Below are 20,591 nucleotides of genomic sequence, written 5' to 3' on the forward strand. Positions count from 1 at the left end.
CAAAATCCCAAAATATCTTCATTCTATCTTTATCCAAGCACACTCCACACACACATTCTAACCGATCAAGATTCGAAGCCGAGACCCGAGATTTTGTTGATAGATCTGAGTTGGTAAGGTAAGAGCAAATCCAACAAAGCTAATATTACTGAAAATGGTTAGGATTGGATGGGTTAACCGGACCCGAAACCCAAACTGCCCAAATCGGACCCCTAAAACGTCGATTTTAGGCCGATTTGATGGTTGGGATTTGTAGGCGCCGATCATACGATTCCATGGGTACCAAAATCGAGTTATTTGGCTAAGAAACGAAGGATTTATGGGCAAACAGATCTGCAGCTCGATAACTTCGCCTGCAAGATTAAGTTCGCCTGATGAACTTCGCCTTCAAGCGTAACTTCGCCTTCAAGCGTAACTTCGCCTAAGGATAACTTCGCCTAAGGTTTAACTTCGCCTGAAGCCAAGTTCGCCTACGGTTTAACTTCGCCTGAAGCCAAGTTCGCCTAAGGTTTAACTTCGCCTGAAGCCAAGTTCGCCTAAGGTTTAACTTCGCCTGAAGCCAAGTTCGCCTAAGGTTAACTTCGCCTAAAGCCAAGTTTGATTAGAAAATAAATTATAAAGCGATAAGTTAAAGTAAGCTAATACTAGGCCACCAGATTAGATCAGGCGAGTATTGATACGTGTAACTTGTACAGTCAGCCGAGCCCAGATAGAGAAGGGATTTACAGCTATCAGAGGAAGAAGCAGAGTCCAGGTGAGTTTCTAGCCCCATTTCCTTGTTATGTTTTCGGGGCTGTGTGCATACTCGATGTGAAGTGTGAATACACTTACCTTAAGTGGTAAGTGTATGCTATAGATGTTATACGAGGTATATATTTTATAATGCTTGTCGGTACGTGAACGATCTTCGGATATTGCACGTATCGCCAAGGATAGTAAATTCCAAGTGGTTGATAGTGTGTACGAATGTTATGATGTGACTGGTTTATTACGTAAATACCGAACTGATATGAAGTATGATATAGGCAGGTAGAGGTAGAGTGTGTTAAAAGTGGCAAGAGTCTAGCAAGGGTGTTAGTGGCATAACGTGAGCGCGTGATAGGGAAAGCTTGTACGTGCCATCGTTATTATGTGTGTATGATTGTTGATGTGACATGCTTATTATGTAAATGATATGAAGTGTGTTGTAGACAAGTAGAGGTAGAACGTGTTAGAAGTGGCAAGAGTCTAGTAAGAGTGTTAGTGGCATAACGATAGTACGTGGTAGGGTAAGCCTATACGTGCCTTCGTTATTAAAGTGGCAAAGTGGCATAACGTTTTACGTTATTAAAGTGGCAAAGTGGCATAACGTTATACGTTATTAAAGTGGCAAAGTGGCATAACGTTATACGTTATTAAAGTGGCAAAGTGGCATAACGTTTTACGTTATTAAAGTGGCAAAGTGGCATAACGTTATACGTTATTAAGTGGCAAAGTGGCATAACGTTATACGTTATTAAAGTGGCAAAGTGGCAAGGTGGTAGGTGTAAATAAGAGGCATAACGTTATACGTTATTAAAGTGGCAAAGTGGCATAACGTTATACGTTATTAAAGTGGCAAAGTGGCATAACGTTTTACGTTATTAAAGTGGCAAAGTGGCATAACGTTATACGTTATTAAGTGGCAAAGTGGCATAACGTTATACGTTATTAAAGTGGCAAAGTGGCAAGGTGGTAGGTGTAAATAAGAGGCTAAGTGGTAAGTTAAGCAGGTTAGATGCGAAAGTGTGAATACACTTACCTTAAGTGGTAAGTGTATAGATGTTATACAAGTAGCTATTATGTAATGCTTGTCGGTACGTGAACGGTCTTCGGATATTGCACGTATCGTCAAGGAGAGTGATTGTCAAGTGGTTGTTACTGTGTATGTATTCTATGATGCGATTGCTTATTATGTAAATATTGTTTTGGTATAAAGAGTGCTGTTGACAAGTAGTGGTAGAACGTGATAGAAGTGGCAGAGTCTAGTAAGAGTGTTAGTGGCATGACGATAGTACGTGGTAGGGTAAGCCTATACGTGACTTCGTTATTAAGGTGGCATATAGTGGCATAAGTGGCTAAGCTGTAGGGGTAATTAAGAGGCTAAGCTATAGGGGTAATTAAGTGGTTCAACAGTGGCATGTTAGACAGTGGGCTATGTGTCTTCGGATACGTATATATTGTATGAAGTGGTTGTATGATAAGTTGCTTGATTAACTAGAACTCACTCAGCGTAGCTGACTTTTAGTATGCACGCAGATGAGCTGATTATAGAGTTAGCATGAGGATGACACACGGCATGGATTGAACGGCTGGCATCTGAAGAAAGAAGTAAAGATGTTTTAAATATAAAGTTTTGTGTTATGGTATCAAAGAAAAGATTTAATGTTTTGTAACAAATGATTGATGTTTTATATTCCGCGAAAAGTTTTAATAAACTCTGATTTGAAGAACTGTGTTTATGAGTAAATCCGACGCTAAAGTAGGGCTACCGGGTTCGGGGCCTTACAAGTTGGTATCAGAGCATAAGTTCGAGAGATTTAAGCATCCTACATGCTTAGACTCGAACAGAGAATGGGATTTAAGTAAGAAAAGAAAGAAGATGCCAGTTCAAGAATGCCATGTGTCGCTCAAGCAAAAATCAGTAAAGGTAAGGGGTATGATTAAATGATATATGTTAATGAGAAAGAAAATATATGTGAACGACAGGGATAGGAATACTTGATTGTTTGATTTGACTAACTGCTTAAGTAGAACCAGCACAAATAGACTCATAAAGGGAAGTGTATAGGACACGGAAAGCAACGTGATCAGCTAGTCACAGCTGGCCACTGTTATTACCTGTTAGCCTTGCTATCCTTGTACTAAATAGTTCCTTGAGTGATGATGTTTGTGTTGTCCCTTTAAGAATACTGATGGCTGGAGCTGGAGAATTTGTTGGAACTGGGGGTCGCGCTGGACGTCGTGGCAGGCCTCGTCTTGTCCGGCAACCCTCGGTAGAAGAAGCTTCCCATACCGAAGATGAAGGAAGCGCAGCTGGAGGAGACCAGAACAACAACGAGGAAGTTCAACTTAGCCCTGCAGTTCAAGCAGCCATTGTTCAGGCTGTAGTTGCTGCTGTGAAGAACCTGAATCCCGAAGGATCTGCTGGAAGCCGTGAACGAACTGCTGAAGGGGCGGGTGGTGATGGTAGGAAGGATGGGGAAGGAGAAAGAGGGGCCTCGAGTGAGGATAAGTCTGTGAAAGTCGATGACAGGAGAAGAGGCCAAGGTGGGTGCAACTATAAGTCCTTCAAAGGATGCGACCCGCCAAAGCTGACCGGGTTGGGAGACGCAATCGCTACTCTCCAATGGATAACCGCTATGGACAAGGTTATCCGCATTAGCGAATGCCGTCCCGACCAAGCTGTGGGTTATGCTACTCAGTCATTCGTAGATGAGGCTATGTACTGGTGGGAAACTGTCGAACAAAGGAAGACCCGAGAGGAGATTAAGGCCATGAGGTGGGATGACCTTAAGGAGTTAGTGATGAAAAGGTTCTGTGCTGATGCTGAGGTTGAGAGGGCCGAGATGAAATTTCTAAATCTAAAGGCGGACAAGATGACACATCGTGAGTACACCACTGAATTCAACCGCATGTCTAGGCTGGTTCCTGACATGGTGAACACCGAGGCGAAACGGATCAAGTGCTACGTTAGAGGACTTCCCCAGAAGGTCCGCATGTTGGTCAGGGCCAACAAACCTGTTACCTTTGAGTCTGCGGTCGAGTTGGCGGAGATGGTCTATGATGATCTGGCGGCGGATGATGTGGAAATGGAAGATGAGGAAAAAGGGAAAGGAACTAAAAGAGCTGGGTATGTCGTGGAGCGTGCAGGGAGAAAGACACAGAAGATGGCAGGAAGGGAAGCATGTAAGGTGTGCGGGAAGATGCACTTGGGGGAATGCAAGGCTGGTCCAAATCAGTGCTACCGATGTGGGAGGAAGGGGCACATCTCCCGTGAATGCACCGAGGACCAGAAGTGTTACAAGTGCGGTAAGTCAGGTCACATAGCTAGGGAGTGTGGAGAAGCCGTGGCAGTGGGGGAAGGAAGAGGAAATGCGTGAAAGGATGGTCTATTAGCTGCTAAGGAGGTTGCCGGAGAATAAGTGGCATGTCACAGTTGTTTTATGTTTAGTAGTTAAAGAGTGTTTTATGTTACAGTTGAACCTATGTTTGTTTAGCAAGCTTGAATGATTTCCTTTTATGTTATGAAGTACTTGAGACTTCTTGTGCTTTTGTATGAGCGATATATGAATTTATCTTGAATGCATGTTGGTTATAATAAATAGTTGTGTGATGGTAAAGCGTCGCCTTAGGAGTTAGCGTTATTATATAAAACAAGGTTCCTCGGGAAGGCGATACGAGACTTGGTACATCGAGGGCTTCATGGACAAGCTGCCGTAATAGCTAAAACACATGACCACCATTCGATGACTGCAAAGTCGGAAGTAAGAAGGGTAACACAGAAAACGAAGGCGATTCGATAAAGCGTGTAAATATAAGAAGTTTTCCTTTTATAGGGAATAAGTTAGGTTTCGGGGACGAAACCTCTTTAAGGAGGGAAGACTTGTAACATCCCAAAATTCCAAGATAATATTAATTATATTACTTAATAATAGAGGGAAAGTTTACTCGGGTTATCAGGAAATAAATAAAAGTGTAGGAGTTGGTATGGGTCGGGCTAGTGTCGGGTAATGGATGTGGGTTATGGACTTGGATTAATTGAGATGGGTTAAATGAGAATGGGATTTCAGGGATATAAATACCCCCAAAATCCCAAAATATCTTCATTCTATCTTTATCCAAGCACACTCCACACACACATTCTAACCGATCAAGATTCGAAGCCGAGACCCGAGATTTTGTTGATAGATCTGAGTTGGTAAGGTAAGAGCAAATCCAACAAAGCTAATATTACTGAAAATGGTTAGGATTGGATGGGTTAACCGGACCCGAAACCCAAACTGCCCAAATCGGACCCCTAAAACGTCGATTTTAGGCCGATTTGATGGTTGGGATTTGTAGGCGCCGATCATACGATTCCGTGGGTACCAAAATCGAGTTATTTGGCTAAGAAACGAAGGATTTATGGGCAAACAGATCTGCAGCGCGATAACTTCGCCTGCAAGATTAAGTTCGCCTGATGAACTTCGCCTTCAAGCGTAACTTCGCCTTCAAGCGTAACTTCGCCTAAGGATAACTTCGCCTGAAGCCAAGTTCGCCTAAGGTTTAACTTCGCCTGAAGCCAAGTTCGCCTAAGGTTTAACTTCGCCTGAAGCCAAGTTCGCCTAAGGTTTAACTTCGCCTGAAGCCAAGTTCGCCTAAGGTTTAACTTCGCCTGAAGCCAAGTTCGCCTAAGGTTTAACTTCGCCTGAAGCCAAGTTCGCCTAAGGTTAACTTCGCCTAAAGCCAAGTTTGATTAGAAAATAAATTATAAAGCGATAAGCTAAAGTAAGCTAATACTAGGCCACCAGATTAGATCAGGCGAGTATTGATACGTGTAACTTGTACAGTCAGCCGAGCCCAGATAGAGAAGGGATTTACAGCTATCAGAGGAAGAAGCAGAGTCCAGGTGAGTTTCTAGCCCCATTTCCTTGTTATGTTTTCGGGGCTGTGTGCATACTCGATGTGAAGTGTGAATACACTTACCTTAAGTGGTAAGTGTATGCTATAGATGTTATACGAGGTATATATTTTATAATGCTTGTCGGTACGTGAACGATCTTCGGATATTGCACGTATCGCCAAGGATAGTAAATTCCAAGTGGTTGATAGTGTGTACGAATGTTATGATGTGACTGGTTTATTACGTACATACCGAACTGATATGAAGTATGATATAGGCAGGTAGAGGTAGAGTGTGTTAAAAGTGGCAAGAGTCTAGCAAGGGTGTTAGTGGCATAACGTGAGCGCGTGATAGGGAAAGCCTGTACGTGCCATCGTTATTATGTGTGTATGATTGTTGATGTGACATGCTTATTATGTAAATGATATGAAGTGTGTTGTAGACAAGTAGAGGTAGAACGTGTCAGAAGTGGCAAGAGTCTAGTAAGAGTGTTAGTGGCATAACGATAGTACGTGGTAGGGTAAGCCTATACGTGCCTTCGTTATTAAAGTGGCAAAGTGGCATAACGTTTTACGTTATTAAAGTGGCAAAGTGGCATAACGTTATACGTTATTAAAGTGGCAAAGTGGCATAACGTTATACGTTATTAAAGTGGCAAAGTGGCATAACGTTTTACGTTATTAAAGTGGCAAAGTGGCATAACGTTATACGTTATTAAGTGGCAAAGTGGCATAACGTTATACGTTATTAAAGTGGCAAAGTGGCAAGGTGGTAGGTGTAAATAAGAGGCATAACGTTATACGTTATTAAAGTGGCAAAGTGGCATAACGTTATACGTTATTAAAGTGGCAAAGTGGCATAACGTTTTACGTTATTAAAGTGGCAAAGTGGCATAACGTTATACGTTATTAAGTGGCAAAGTGGCATAACGTTATACGTTATTAAAGTGGCAAAGTGGCAAGGTGGTAGGTGTAAATAAGAGGCTAAGTGGTAAGTTAAGCAGGTTAGATGCGAAAGTGTGAATACACTTACCTTAAGTGGTAAGTGTATAGATGTTATACAAGTAGCTATTATGTAATGCTTGTCGGTACGTGAACGGTCTTCGGATATTGCACGTATCGTCAAGGAGAGTGATTGTCAAGTGGTTGTTAGTGTGTATGTATTCTATGATGCGATTGCTTATTATGTAAATATTGTTTTGGTATAAAGAGTGCTGTTGACAAGTAGTGGTAGAACGTGATAGAAGTGGCAGAGTCTAGTAAGAGTGTTAGTGGCATGACGATAGTACGTGGTAGGGTAAGCCTATACGTGACTTCGTTATTAAGGTGGCATATAGTGGCATAAGTGGCTAAGCTGTAGGGGTAATTAAGAGGCTAAGCTATAGGGGTAATTAAGTGGTTCCACAGTGGCATGTTAGACAGTGGGCTATGTGTCTTCGGATACGTATATATTGTATGAAGTGGTTGTATGATAAGTTGCTTGATTAACTAGAACTCACTCAGCGTAGCTGACTTTTAGTATGCACGCAGGTGAGCTGATTATAGAGTTAGCATGAGGATGACGCACGGCATGGATTGAACGGCTGGCATCTGAAGAAAGAAGTAAAGATGTTTTAAATATAAAGTTTTGTGTTATGGTATCAAAGAAAAGATTTAATGTTTTGTAACAAATGATTGATGTTTTATATTCCGCGAAAAGTTTTAATAAACTCTGATTTGAAGAACTGTGTTTATGAGTAAATCCGACGCTATAGTAGGGCTACCGGGTTCGGGGCCTTACAAAACCCCATACTCGCCGCCTACTTCTCCAGATTATCATTGCTTGTCATCTGAGTACCATCAATTCTTCAACTATCTGATGTTTATCTTCTTCCCCATATATTAATATTCATAGCAGGTCTAATGGATGATTTTGACGGCGGCTCTAATGGATGATGTTGACGGCGGCTGTGTTACTTCAAGACTTTTTAATCTCTTTTGTATTGTATATGTAAAGGAGCCCTATATTCGTATAATGATGGGCCTTAAAGCATATTAGTTGTTGGGCTTTATAACTGAGTGGGTTTTTACAAGGAAAGTGACTTCCATATATTATTAATTCATTATATTTAATTTGGTTATTAATTTATATATTAATATATATTTAAATTATTTATGACGTCGTCCGAGTCAAACACCGGTCCGCCCTTCCGGGTCGGTCCGACCGTTGACCTGGTAAAACGTCCGGGTCGACGTCCGGGCCGGGTCTGAAAACATTGTTTTCATCTTCACAGTTCAAGTGGAGTTTTCCGGAGACCCACTTACGGTGTTTGGTGATTTTATTGGTGATTTACTAAGACAGATTTACGGGTAGGTGTTTGTATTTGTAATTTGAATGCTCATTCATCTCCACCGTCATTTAATTAATGGTTCCTGGCGACATATGGGTAGTTTTTATTTTTCCTCTAATCGGTTTGCTCACTTATGACTCTTTTTTGTTAATGTTTTTTTCATGACCGTTTACTTCTAGGTTTCCAGCGACTGACTTACGTTAGCCGGTGAATTGGCAGGACGTATTCGGCGGCAGAGTTACGGGTACGTGATTCGGTTTGATGCTTTCCTTCCCCAGTTTATAGTTGAGGTATAATTTGTGGACAATTGCTTTCATCGTGCTTGGTTTCATGTTGTTTGTGTATTTTTAGACATGCATGTTAGGTGTTTGTCTAAATGCCAGAGTGTATTCAAGGTTGCAAAAGTCGATAGGCGGACCCTAGGAGGTCAACTGGAGAGTTGTGTGTATTTAGAGTACTCGGGGAGTACTCGGAGAGTACTCGGAAATGGTAAATATAAAGAAAATTAACTCTTGGATACTATATATATGTCAAATATCATAAGTTTGCTAATATTTATAATAAAATAAATGAATATCAATATAAAAAAGATAAATGCATTTTTGAATACTAAATTCTTCTAAAATTAGTTGATCAGTAGTTAAAAAAAGTGATGCTCTTTTTTTAATATTATAAAAACATGAATTATGTTTTATTTTTTAAGTCAAAATCGGTCCAAGTTGACCGACTAGATGTGATTCTTGCTGAGGTTGACCACCTTTGGTCGATTCTCAGTAACTACGCGGCTTTAAATAGACACCCATCGGCGCCATACTTGTAGCGAGTAATCGGGAGTACTTGGCCTTGTAGACCTGCTTTTACAACATTGAGTGTATTTCTAATTTGAATTATATGGAATACTTAGGTATTCCATGTATATGAAACAATAAGATTTCGATAGACATGAAACAATAAGTTGAGGTATTACATCTAACTTTTATCTTTTATATGGATGGTTTTAGTTTTGCTTACTAATTATCGAAGTAGACGAGGTATGAAAGTTGCATACATATGTTTGCCTTTTGGTTTAGTAAACATTCTGTCTTTATAGTTTTTGTACACATGTTCTTTTCAGTATTTATGTTGACGTATGGCATGGTTCATTCCAAACAATTTGATTAATCGGTCGATTGGGTTACGGGTCAAAAGCATATAGGTCGATTTGGGAACTTTGGTTGGCTTGGGTGGATATAACCCGAGTCGAAAGCAGGGGAAGTTTTTAAAACTTACTCAGTTTAATAGAGTACGTATGAATATTGCATATATATGTTACCTGATGATTTTAGTGAACTTACTTTGTTTAATATTTATCTTCTATTTTTAATTATATAGAGAAGATGAACATGACATGATGATTGCAGATCAGCTTGACTTGAAAAGTTGTGGTAGTTTTTTTTAGGAAGATTATCTCAAACACTCCAGGTAACTAGCTCAACTTAAATCTTTACAACTACTTGCTACATACACATCAACCACTTACTACATAGAAGTCGTTACTTCTCTTTAGAAAATCCTGCACGAGACCTTTTGCAACTTCTTGTAGACAATGAATACTTTAATATTTGCACAATTTTTTTATTAAAAAAATTCTTTACCAGCTTTTGTAATTAATATTTTTATAGTTACTAAAACTAGCCTATAACAACAGTTGAATTTTGTAATGATCCTGTAGAAGTCCGGTAGAAAGACACATAGTGGAAATGTTAAAAGAAATCTTTTCAATGAACCTTTTAGACAAGTTGTCTAAGATAACTTGAATTAAGCCTTTGTTTTGTTCCTTAAATTTATTTTAATTCATTTATGCTTTTATGATCAAAATCGAGAAGGATCAATTGACTCTCGACCACCAAGATCCGAGCTTCTCCTAACGTTTCATAACCCCCCGCAAACGGGGGGGGGGGGGGGGGGTGTTGGAAGTAATTTTGGACTCCAAGTCACAAGTCGGTGAACTTGAGAGACCAATATTGACAAGTAGGTCATAGTGGTTATGCTTCCTAATTGTATTGTAATTATAATAAGTAATGTCTTGTCTAACAAGTTAGGTTAGTCTATATAAACAAGATAGGTTAGACATTATAGATTGTGTGGAGGTGTGAGATGCAACCGAGTTAGGGTTCATCTAAGAGGCACACACGAGATGTAACCGAGTTAGGGTTCATCCAGATGTAACCAAGTAGGGTTCATTAAGAGTTAAACCGAGTTAGGGTTCGAGAGTTGTAATCAGTTTTTTGAGTTAGATTTTATGATTAATATAAACGAGAGTTATTCGTTTAATTCGCGTGTTGATTATCGATCCGGGACTTGAGGGGGGAGGGGGGGGGGGGGGTCGAGATACTAGTTGTTTTATAATAACGTCTTTTCGTTCATTGGCCAATTCCTTGCTAAAAAAGAAGTGTTATAATGTTGCTTTTTATTTTTTTTTTATATTTCTAAAGGTAACAATTAGTTAACCAATTATTAAGCTAAACAAAATAACCGGTTAATCCATAACCACTTTCCACTTAATAAACATAACTAGTTCCTAACCTACAATATGAATCAGTTACAAAACGGTTTTTTTTTCAAATAATCGGTTTTCAGGTAAATTAGTTTCGATTACTAACTGGTTTAGATTCGCTTAACCGGTTATCTGTTTTATGTATATATACTTCTACATTACCATGTAACATTACCATTAAATTACCAACCATTAGTTGTATCGTTAAAGCAAATAAGTAAACAATATAACTTTCAGATGAAAATGCTCTAATATGTGTACGCATTTACCCAACATTTTAAAACTCCAAACGAGATATGATTAACACATTTAGCAAATAAAGTAAACACAATACAACTAGTAAAACATGAAAACAAACCAACACATTGTTTTATTACCAAGAGCCAAACAAGCATAAAGTCACTTAACGAGTCTAGGGCCGTCTCTGAGAATTTAATTACCTTGGCCGAGCAAAAATAAAAAGGCCTATATGTCTTAACGAAAAGTTTTTATTCGCTAGCGTACATGGATAAAACTTTTATCGACCGGTTTATTATAAGCAGAGACCATTCTGAGCATGTACTTATCTCATAAACCATTGCAAATAACCTTATTTTTAACACCAAAAACGTATATATGTAATATGTATTAAAAAGTTGTGCCCCCAAACCTTTTATGCCCCCGCGGATGGTGCGGCTCGCTCACCCCCGAGCCTCCCCTAAACAAGCCCCAAATTGATGACCCCCCATGCAGTTTGTGGCCAAGACTTCTCTTTTGCCTTATTCAACATGACCCTACACCAAGCCATCCACCCTTCCCATGATATCCTCTTGTCCCATGAACTACCCCACTCCAACAAAAGACTCAAACCTTTCTCAACCTCCTTTTCAGCCTCCTCAAACCTACCTCTACTCATATAAAACTGACCTAACAACACATGTGGCTCACCAACATATGGGTTCAGCTCAATACACTTAACCAGCTTCAATTCACCCTTATCCTTCTTCACTTGATCACACCCATCATCACACACCACCTCCCAGTACAACTCACTAGCCATGATCTGGTCACTTGCATCAAGTATCTTAGTGCAATGGTCGAAAACCGGAGGGATTACAAGCTCAATATCTTCATCTCTATCGATCCCACTTAAGGTTTTTTTCTCTTGCAAGAAGATAGATTCTTCCCGAACTAGTAATGTATAAACCGCGGCCATTCTTGAAGCCACATTCATCCATAAACCTGGTTTCCCATTTCCAGGATACAAAGTATCAGACCGAGATCCGGTTAATTCAAGGCGACCGTTTGTGTTTTCATATAAAACATCCTGGTGGAGAATAATGAAAACCCCATAAGGTGTAATGTATTATTAAAACTATATATATGAGTATAATGAGATAAATACAAGGAAACATAATAAAATACAATACTCAAACTCTAATAATAATATTCTCTAGGGTCGAGATATTGTACAATAATGCTTTAACGTACGCTAAGTACACGAGACGCTCAAAGGCAAAAATACTAAAACGCTCAAAACGCTCAGCCAAAAACTAAAAGACTCATAAAATGCTCAAAAACGAGTTTCGGAAAAAAAGTAAAAAAATGATCGATTAACCATCCAAATCTGTTTTTTCGGTGAATCGATGATTAATTGGGTATGCATTAATGATTCCGAGATGTTGAGATGTGATTTTATGGATCAGTTTCATGAATATAGGTATTCTTATACGTTAAGGTACTTTAAGGATTATTATATTGCATCTTCTCCAATATTCTCTAATACCTGGAAACCGAAGTATTGTTCGCTAATATCCGCTATGGTCATCAAGAGGAATACACCGATCATTCGTCGCGATACCGGAATCTCTTCACCCGTCGTGTGGTGCTTCCCAAGTAATCCACCGGGCGGAACGAGTGACTGTATCTTCTTACGCCATTTTTCCTCACTATCGAACGCACAGTTTTCACGCGCGTTCGATAGTGAAACGTCAGAAGCTTCGAGATACTCTCGAAGCTCCAGCTCAGTGAACTGGCACATGATATTTTTGTGAATAAGAGACTGGCGGTGGACGACACAGAACAAGTACGCGATGCGCTCTGCGGCCTCACCTATGAGGCCACGGACCGTATCGCGGCCAGTAGTTTGTAGGTCGAACAATACAATGTTACTGTACGAGTTGGAATAAACCGAATGAAACAATGCGCAAAGAGCGATCGAATCCGGGGCCTTCCATAACTTGATGATGCGGTAAACATGACGGAGGTGGTCAAGGAATGTTCCTAGACGGTGGTAACACTCTCCGGCACCCGCGGAACGTAGAATACTGATTAGGGTTGGAAGTTTTTCATCGATTTTGTCGAATTCCTCGCGGATGAATGGCTTGGCGGATTCCAAAAGGGTTTGGAGGTTTTGATTTTGAGAGGACAATGAGAGGTTGGATGAAGGCATGTTGAGAGACAGGTTCATACAAGACAAGATATAAAATTTTGTGTATTAATAAAGAGGATGGTGCATGGGGTGATAACAAATGTTTTGGGATAATGTCAAATAATTTGATTTTAATAATGGATTTCGTTTTAAGTGTACGATGGTTACAAGAATTTCGTAATTACTTGTGGGCCCTTCAACAGGTTCATACAAGACAAGATAAAATTTTTATGTTGAGTATATATTTAAATAGTTAGTAACGAAGAAAGAATGTCTTTAAACTAGTGAAGATAGAATCACATTTGTTGTTTTAAACCTACACATTATGGTGGGAACTCGCTCTGTATTAGTTTTGTTCGTTACTGTTGAAATACATGCTTCCAATTCATTATCACACATACACACGAATTTGTAGGTTAACTTGTTTTTTGTTTATGTTTCATGTTATACGCCGAGAATGATGGATATGGGCCGTCTATTGAACTGTGGGTTAAAAGGGCTGCTACTGATTGGTCTTAAGTTGGGCCTAACACATATCATCTATTAAATGGATTGGTTGTGTCTAATATATAAAAGAAAAAGAGAAACGTTATATGTGGGTATCGCTATCTTCTCTATTCTTCAGTTTCTTATTCTTAGCGATTAAATGTTACAATCCCCTTCTTTTTTATAGAACAGATTTTGTATTAAGTTCTTGGTCTTCATTAGATTAGTATGATATTTGAGTCTTTAGATGCTGTTATGTGGGTTGTTATTTTGTAATTTTTCGATTAGATCAATTGTTGTTTCGTTGTATTAAAACTCAAAGAATTGAAATTATTATGGTTTTGTGACAGTTACCGTACATGTAGGTTTGTTTTCACTCATAAAGTTGTTAATTTGCATACCAAAAAATTATTTTTATATGCAAACAAGAGGAACTTTATGAATCATTTGGAGAGTTTGGCAACATGAATTATTGTTTTTATCTAGTAGAAGAATTAAAATTATCCTTATAGTAAACTTATACGTCATCGTCAATAATATTTCTTTTTGTAATATATGTTTCGCAGTTTTGTTATTATACATATATACAATCAAGTTTTTTTTTATTTATATAATCAGATGAGTGTATCATTTGATTACAAAAAACAAATTCTAGACAGTGACGGAGTCAAGATTTATTTTTTATGGGTTCGGTGGTTTTCGGTCCTTGATTTAATTAGGGTCGTCTTTGAGACTTCGGCTGCCCCAAACGAGTACTAATAAAATGAGCCCTTATATAATTTTTTTCTCGTAAATCAACAAAAGGCTGTGATAACAATACATAAACACAAAGTCATTGGAGCTATAAACAAAAAGAAAACAAAGTTAACCAATAAAGATAACAAAGTTAACGAATGGTTAATGGTGTCCTATACATAGTCGAACGTTAACAGAACCGAACCCATTAATAAAAAGATAAAGCTTCACCCTAAAATACTAAAATAGATATACTAGGAAAAAATTTATAGAAAAATAAAAAATATTATAAAATTACTTTAAACTATTGATTTTAAATTATGTGTGTAAGAAATAGGTTTAAGATAGGTTTTGACTTTTGACAAATAACCTTTATTCACTCTAAAATCTTCTTCTAAACCTTCTTCTTTCTTTGTTTATATAGAGCGAGAGTTAGTCCAACGCCATGAAAACTAAATCACGACTCTGACTATTTAGACTATCTATCTTCAATGTTCTCTTCCTATCATTTTAAAATAATAATGGATCGGATTTGATCGTTGAAAAAGAACGGATCCGTTCATTAATACTATACGTTCTATATAAAATCGATAATACACCGGGTTCTAGCGAATTCGGGCGAACCCGGTCCCGTAAAGGTAGCTCCGTCACCGAGTCTTGTAGCCTTATTAAACAAAATATTGTCACCAGCTTTTGCTAAAGGTTATACAAAATAACTGATATTTCTCTCCAGAGAATTGTATCTCATCGAAAATAAAATTTCATAAATACATGTTTGACCTTTTAAAGTAAAAAACTAAAAACCTTTAAAAACTGAACTGAAACATAATTTGGTCCGATCAAAATTTGCAAATTCAGCAATTTCAACCCAAATGATATTGACCTTACACACCTGAAATCCCAATGCCCATGGCCCATGGGGTAATGATGGTGATTTCAATTCGCATTATGTGTTTGACCATGTATAGAAGAGGGGAATATGCTTACCGGAAGAGGAGGACGAAGAACGAAATTGAAAGATGAGTACATGCTGCGTGTTCCATGTCAACGTGAAACCGTTCCGGATTTTCCAGGGAAGACAAGTACGACTAGGATTACTTGTGTCACATCCCGATCAAAGGCGTCGGAACATGCCGGAGTGCAACGGATTACCAAGAACACAAGACACTAGTAAAGTGACAATATTAAAATAACTCATTAATTTCATTCAAACACCAAAAGTAACACATCTTGTTCATACAAAATAACATCAAATATAAGAATTTAATTGTTCATTTTTCTAGTAACCTAACGGTCTCAAAATAAGATAGCATCTTCAAACTCCAAACAACCAATAATCAAACCTGTAACAACACATAAAATAATATTTGTCAACACGTATGTTGGTGAGCAATTTCATAGTTTTTGAGTATATATAATATGAGGCAAAATCCACAAACGTATATGAGACCATAAATAAAAAGCATCATATGTTGTATATAAATCGTACGTAAATAAGGATCCTTTATAATCGGTAACAACCGACATACTTGGATAATGAGGCCCTGTTCTACTAGCACAAGGCTAAAGTGGTTAGGGGTGTGTGTGATCATACTTATTGAGGCTCAACAACATCAAAATAAACACCCGTGCACGTAAAGCATATGAAGCATATAACACACAATAGAGCAGGTATTCTAGTATAATACACCCTAAAGTTTGTGGTTTGAGGATCGAGTATTATAAATCATTTTTGTTTTAAATAAGTATGCATGTTACCCCCAAAGTATAAAAATGAAAACGGGGGATGAAATATACTCACATGAAATAATTAACTTGAATGATAGTTTGCGATAAAACGGGGAATGGTAAGTTCAACGAGCAAGACCTAGATTAAAAATGGTCTTGAGTTAGTATATGGTTTTAAAAGCTTTAAAGTAAAATAACTTGACAATTAAAACAAATAATTAAAGTTTGAGAGTTAAAGTGTAAATACATAATAATTAAAGTAATGGTTTTAGAAAGGTTGGTTTACTCGAAATCGGGTCTCGGTATTCTATTAATTAGTTTTACTTAACTTTTGTTAAGTAAATATTTGGGTAAGGTTGCAATACTGCAAGATCCTTTATTAGATAGATACCAAAACGAGATTTTACGAGTGTTCGGATTTGTCGGTTCGAGTCTTGATAATTGGCCAATCTCGAAGCGAAGATTCCAAAGAAATAAATATTATGAGATAACTCAATGAAATCAAAAGAAACTTAACCATATGTGTAGTTCTATTAAGGAGAATCTCAACGTCCATTAAGCGAGTGTTTGGTTTTGTCGGTCCAAACTTGTTATGAGATCAAGTTGGATCCGACATGCCAAGTATTTTGAGAAATAATTAAAATTAGTTTATAATATAGTTTTAGAGAAAAATACGAGATTTGGTGGCCCAAAACACAACTAGTGTGTCTTAAGCGAGTGAACTCGGTTTAGTTCGGTCTTGGTTCGGTCCTTGACTCAGAATAAGACCGAGGATGGTTACCACATACCCAATACAATAGAACTTATTAAAATGAACTTAGAATTTATAATATACAAATCTTACATGTAACATATTATTAAATCATTTTAAATACAAGGCATCTAAACGAGAGTTCGGTCTTGGTTTGATCCTTGACTCGGAATAAAACCGAGGATGGTTTCCACATACCCATTACTATAGAACTCATTAAAATAAACTTATAAATAATAGTACTCAAGTCATACATACAACATGTTAATAATAAAACATTTAAACAAAAGTTCGGTTTTGGTTCGGTTCTTGACTCAAGATGAAACCAAGGATGGGTACCACATACCCAAATACCATTGAACTATTAAAATGATTTGGAAACGAAAAGTCATTAAGTACTAAACAATATTAATAAGCTTAAACAAAATTAAAGCATAAATTATAGTGTTTATCAAGGACTATAATAGTCCTCCATGAAGCCTTGCCTAGCAATATACCTAAACCGACATGGTCGGAAAAGGGAAAGCCAATGAAACAAGGGGAGTATATTTTAAACAAGTTATAATATCAAGCTTTAACTAACAAGAATTAGTTAGAAAGAAATATTAGTATTAGTTTGACCTAGAGAAGTCAAACTATCAAGAGTTTGAAGAAGAATACTTAGATCTAGATTGGGAGAGTTTTGAGGAAGAATGAGCAACAAAAATGGGTGCATTTGACCTATATTTATAGTGGAAAGAGCAAGGGTTGCCCATAAGGGTTATCCATTAGTTTAAAACACCCCCTTTAGCTTTGGTTGTTTGACGATTTGGGTCCCTGAAGTTCGTTTTTAATAATAAAAGGGTGTTTTATTGATTCGGCAATTGTAAAACATCAAACCCAATATTTTATTAATAACGAAGAATCCGAAAGACAAAATGGGTCGGGTTTCCGATACAAATGCAAATACAAGTTAAATCGAAAATGACGAATATCACAACTTGTTTAAAATGTATTTAAATTAGTGTTTAATTATATGTTATCTACGTTTATATGTAGTTTTTATCTTACTTAATGTAATTTTTATTTAATGAAACCTTATTAAATATTATTTTTAAACTAGTATACAAACCCCCGCGTTGCGGGGGAGGTTAACACATACAGTTTTGACATCTTTTACATTAGCATAAACCCAACAAAAAATTCATTTAGAATAGCAGCTAATAAATCAAAACCTTTATAACCTATGCAACCAATATTCATGTTTAAAAGATTAAAAAAACAAATAGAACGTATCCCAATGTGCCGTCGAAGTTGACATTCTATATAGGTAAAACCTTCATGTAAGAATAAATATATTTTATATATTTATTTATATGGCCATCATTATCATTTATATAATAATAGATCAAAATAATTAATTATACCTTATTATATATTAGCTTTGTAATTATTGATGGACCATATTACTCTTAATAGCTAATAAAGGGTTTCCCCTTGGATGTATATATAGAGAGAATAAATTAACATCATAACCTAATCTCACACACATAAGTAAATCATGTGTCTCTTCTCTCTTCTAAACCGGGTTCCTCTCAAGAACCCTAACCATCCTTAACTATACATCCTAAAGGGGAACTCGATCAAGATGACAAGCATGTCGACTACATCATACCCTGTTGCGGTTACTATTCTTCATGCTGTAACAGGTTCATAGGTTTAATATTTATCATGTTTTATATTACTTACATGAAGAACTAATCAACATGTGGCATCAGAGTGATGTTGATTAATCAGTTCTTCATGTTTTTTGTAAATCTGGAATTGAATCATAAGACATGGACTAAAACTTGATAAACCCTAGTTTTTTAGGTTTCTTTTTTTTTCATGTTCTATTATGAAAACAATACATGAAACTGTTTAAAATCGCTAAAATTCATATTTAGTAAACTCTAATATTTTTGAAATCTGTTAATTCCATGTTTAAAGATTTCGATTCCAAGTTTTTTTTATTTTTAATTGTTAAAATTTTCGATGATGTTCTTCGTGTTCATCATTACTATCGAAAATTATACATATGTTGGTTCAAAATCTAGATTAAAATTTGTTAATGATTATTTAGGGAAATAGTTTTTCAAATATTGGATAACTTAGAAGTTTTAATATTTTATTAAAAGATTTGAATCTCCTTAAAATAGGAAACAAATATAATTGTTAATCACTAAAAAGATTTGAACCAAATCTTATCATTATTAATTTAGTTAATAAAGTTCATGGGTTAAGGGCTTAAACTAGTTTACAGGTTCACGAGCTATTTAAAAATCATGTATTATGGGCTTAAAATAGCTTATGTGTTCTAAGAGTTTATGAGTTTCTAAAATGGTTTAGGATCATAACCCATAAACCCGAAAACTCACTAATACCGGAATCAACATTTTCCATAAAACTCCATAAAATCATGTAAACACCCAAATACTGAAAACCCACTAAAAGCCGGAAACTGGCAATTCTCGGGAACCCAAAATTTCTGAGAACTAATTCCGCAAAATAAGATCCTACCGGAAACTTAAAAATCCTTACTCTAAACATTTTCTGCTATTAACTAATTAAATGTTTTGTAAACCTTAAATATTATAAAATTTTACAAAACATAAAGGCTTAACTTGAATGAACTTTTGATGTAACACTTCTGCCCAAAGGTGATGAGTTACATTTACCCTATCATTCAAGTATAACTGAAAAGCTTTTGTTAGTTTTGCCTAACATGATACAAATGTCTCATTTCTGCCCAAAGGTGATTTGTTACATTTTTATTTAGCAAAACTAGCCCGTGCATAATTAAAATAATTGTCTCACTTCTGCCCAAAGGTGATGTGTTACAATTGTTTTGCACATATACTTAAATAAATTTTAACTCTGCCCAAAGGTGATTTATTTTTGTTTAAGTATAACTATTAATTATAGTATATTAGTTTGATGTTAATAATAGACATATCACAAATTCAATAAAATATAGTGATCCTCATATTAATGATCCTTCATTAATCTAATGATCATAAACTTTAATTTATATTATTTTAATATCCCATAATATTACTCACTATATTTTCTTCCATAAATAACGATCTCATCCAAATCATCCACTCTAATCTTAAAATACAATTGAATTTTGTCTCATAAAGAGTTTTAATAACATTTAGCTCTTCTCAATTTTAATTATTTATTAAGACATGATATGGCTATCCTACTTCTCTTTCTAATAACAATCATTACATTAAAAACTAGAGCATAACTAATGGGATGCGTCAATCATAATGTCTCTTATAATAATGATAATCAATAATTTATTTAAATAAATGCTATCACTAGAGTTATTCTTGATTTAGTTTTTCCTAAGACTAATCAAAATAACTCATAAGATGCATGCATTCTTTCTTGAAAATTCTAACTATAAAGTTAAATGGCATTATCGAATACATCATAATGTAAAATATCATGACCCATAAAATTAAGGGCTTACACATGGAAATAAATACATTTTTTTAGTACATTACATACTAAAATTTTCAGCAGTACAATTTGGTGCCTTACGAATCAACTATAACACTCATAAGTACCAAAGGAAAATGAGTGTGTTGATCAGCAACATATGTACACGAAAAGAAATGTCTGGTGCTAGAAATAAGATGTTATTCAACTCACTACCACTAAAACCTAAAAGAGGATAATTCTAAGGTTCATAGACAAAATACAAGTATTACTTCCAGCTTTAGGTTTCTTAAGGAGAAGTCCCATTGCAAAAATATGCCATTAGATTAGGCATAGACATTACAAGACTATCCATAATTCAAAAGAACAACTGGCTAAAATTGATAGTTGTATAATAATGATATATAAGTCTGCTAATCCTAATATTCCCATTAACACATGATTTGTTGAGTCTAGTTCTATATGTTTGCCCGAAATCAACAAATAACTAACATGAGTGTTAGTGACATATTTAAATGTTAACGT

At 36.4% G+C, this 20,591-nt stretch overlaps 2 protein-coding genes across 2 annotated transcripts in view; both read right to left on the reverse strand.

Annotated features, from left to right (window-relative positions):
• Positions 1 to 20,591, reverse strand: part of LOC143622497 (putative caffeoyl-CoA O-methyltransferase At4g26220) — a 165,352-nt gene that overhangs the window by 101,780 nt on the left and 42,981 nt on the right. The gene's annotated exons all lie outside the window — the stretch shown is intronic.
• LOC143622447 (uncharacterized) lies at positions 11,186 to 12,919 on the reverse strand. The gene is made up of 2 exons (XM_077093593.1): positions 12,254 to 12,919; positions 11,186 to 11,794 (listed from the first exon to the last, which is right to left on the reverse strand). Exons 1-2 carry the CDS (start codon positions 12,917 to 12,919, stop codon positions 11,186 to 11,188), a joined length of 1,275 nt encoding a protein of 424 aa, XP_076949708.1.

This window comes from Bidens hawaiensis, unplaced genomic scaffold, assembly GCF_021521415.1.
Source record: "Bidens hawaiensis isolate Kalapana, Puna unplaced genomic scaffold, B.hawaiensis_p1.1 tig00003141_1, whole genome shotgun sequence".
Taxonomy (NCBI): domain Eukaryota; kingdom Viridiplantae; phylum Streptophyta; class Magnoliopsida; order Asterales; family Asteraceae; genus Bidens; species Bidens hawaiensis.

What these genes read in the sequence shown, in the direction of transcription:
- LOC143622447 (XM_077093593.1), bottom strand. Translation starts at nt 12,919, where the DNA reads ATGCCTTCATCCAACCTCTCATTGTCCTCTCAAAATCAAAACCTCCAA. An exon ending in AACAATACTTCGGTTTCCAG is followed by an intron (nt 11,795 to 12,253) that starts GTATTAGAGAAT and finishes ATTCTCCACCAG; the next exon opens with GATGTTTTATATGAAAACAC.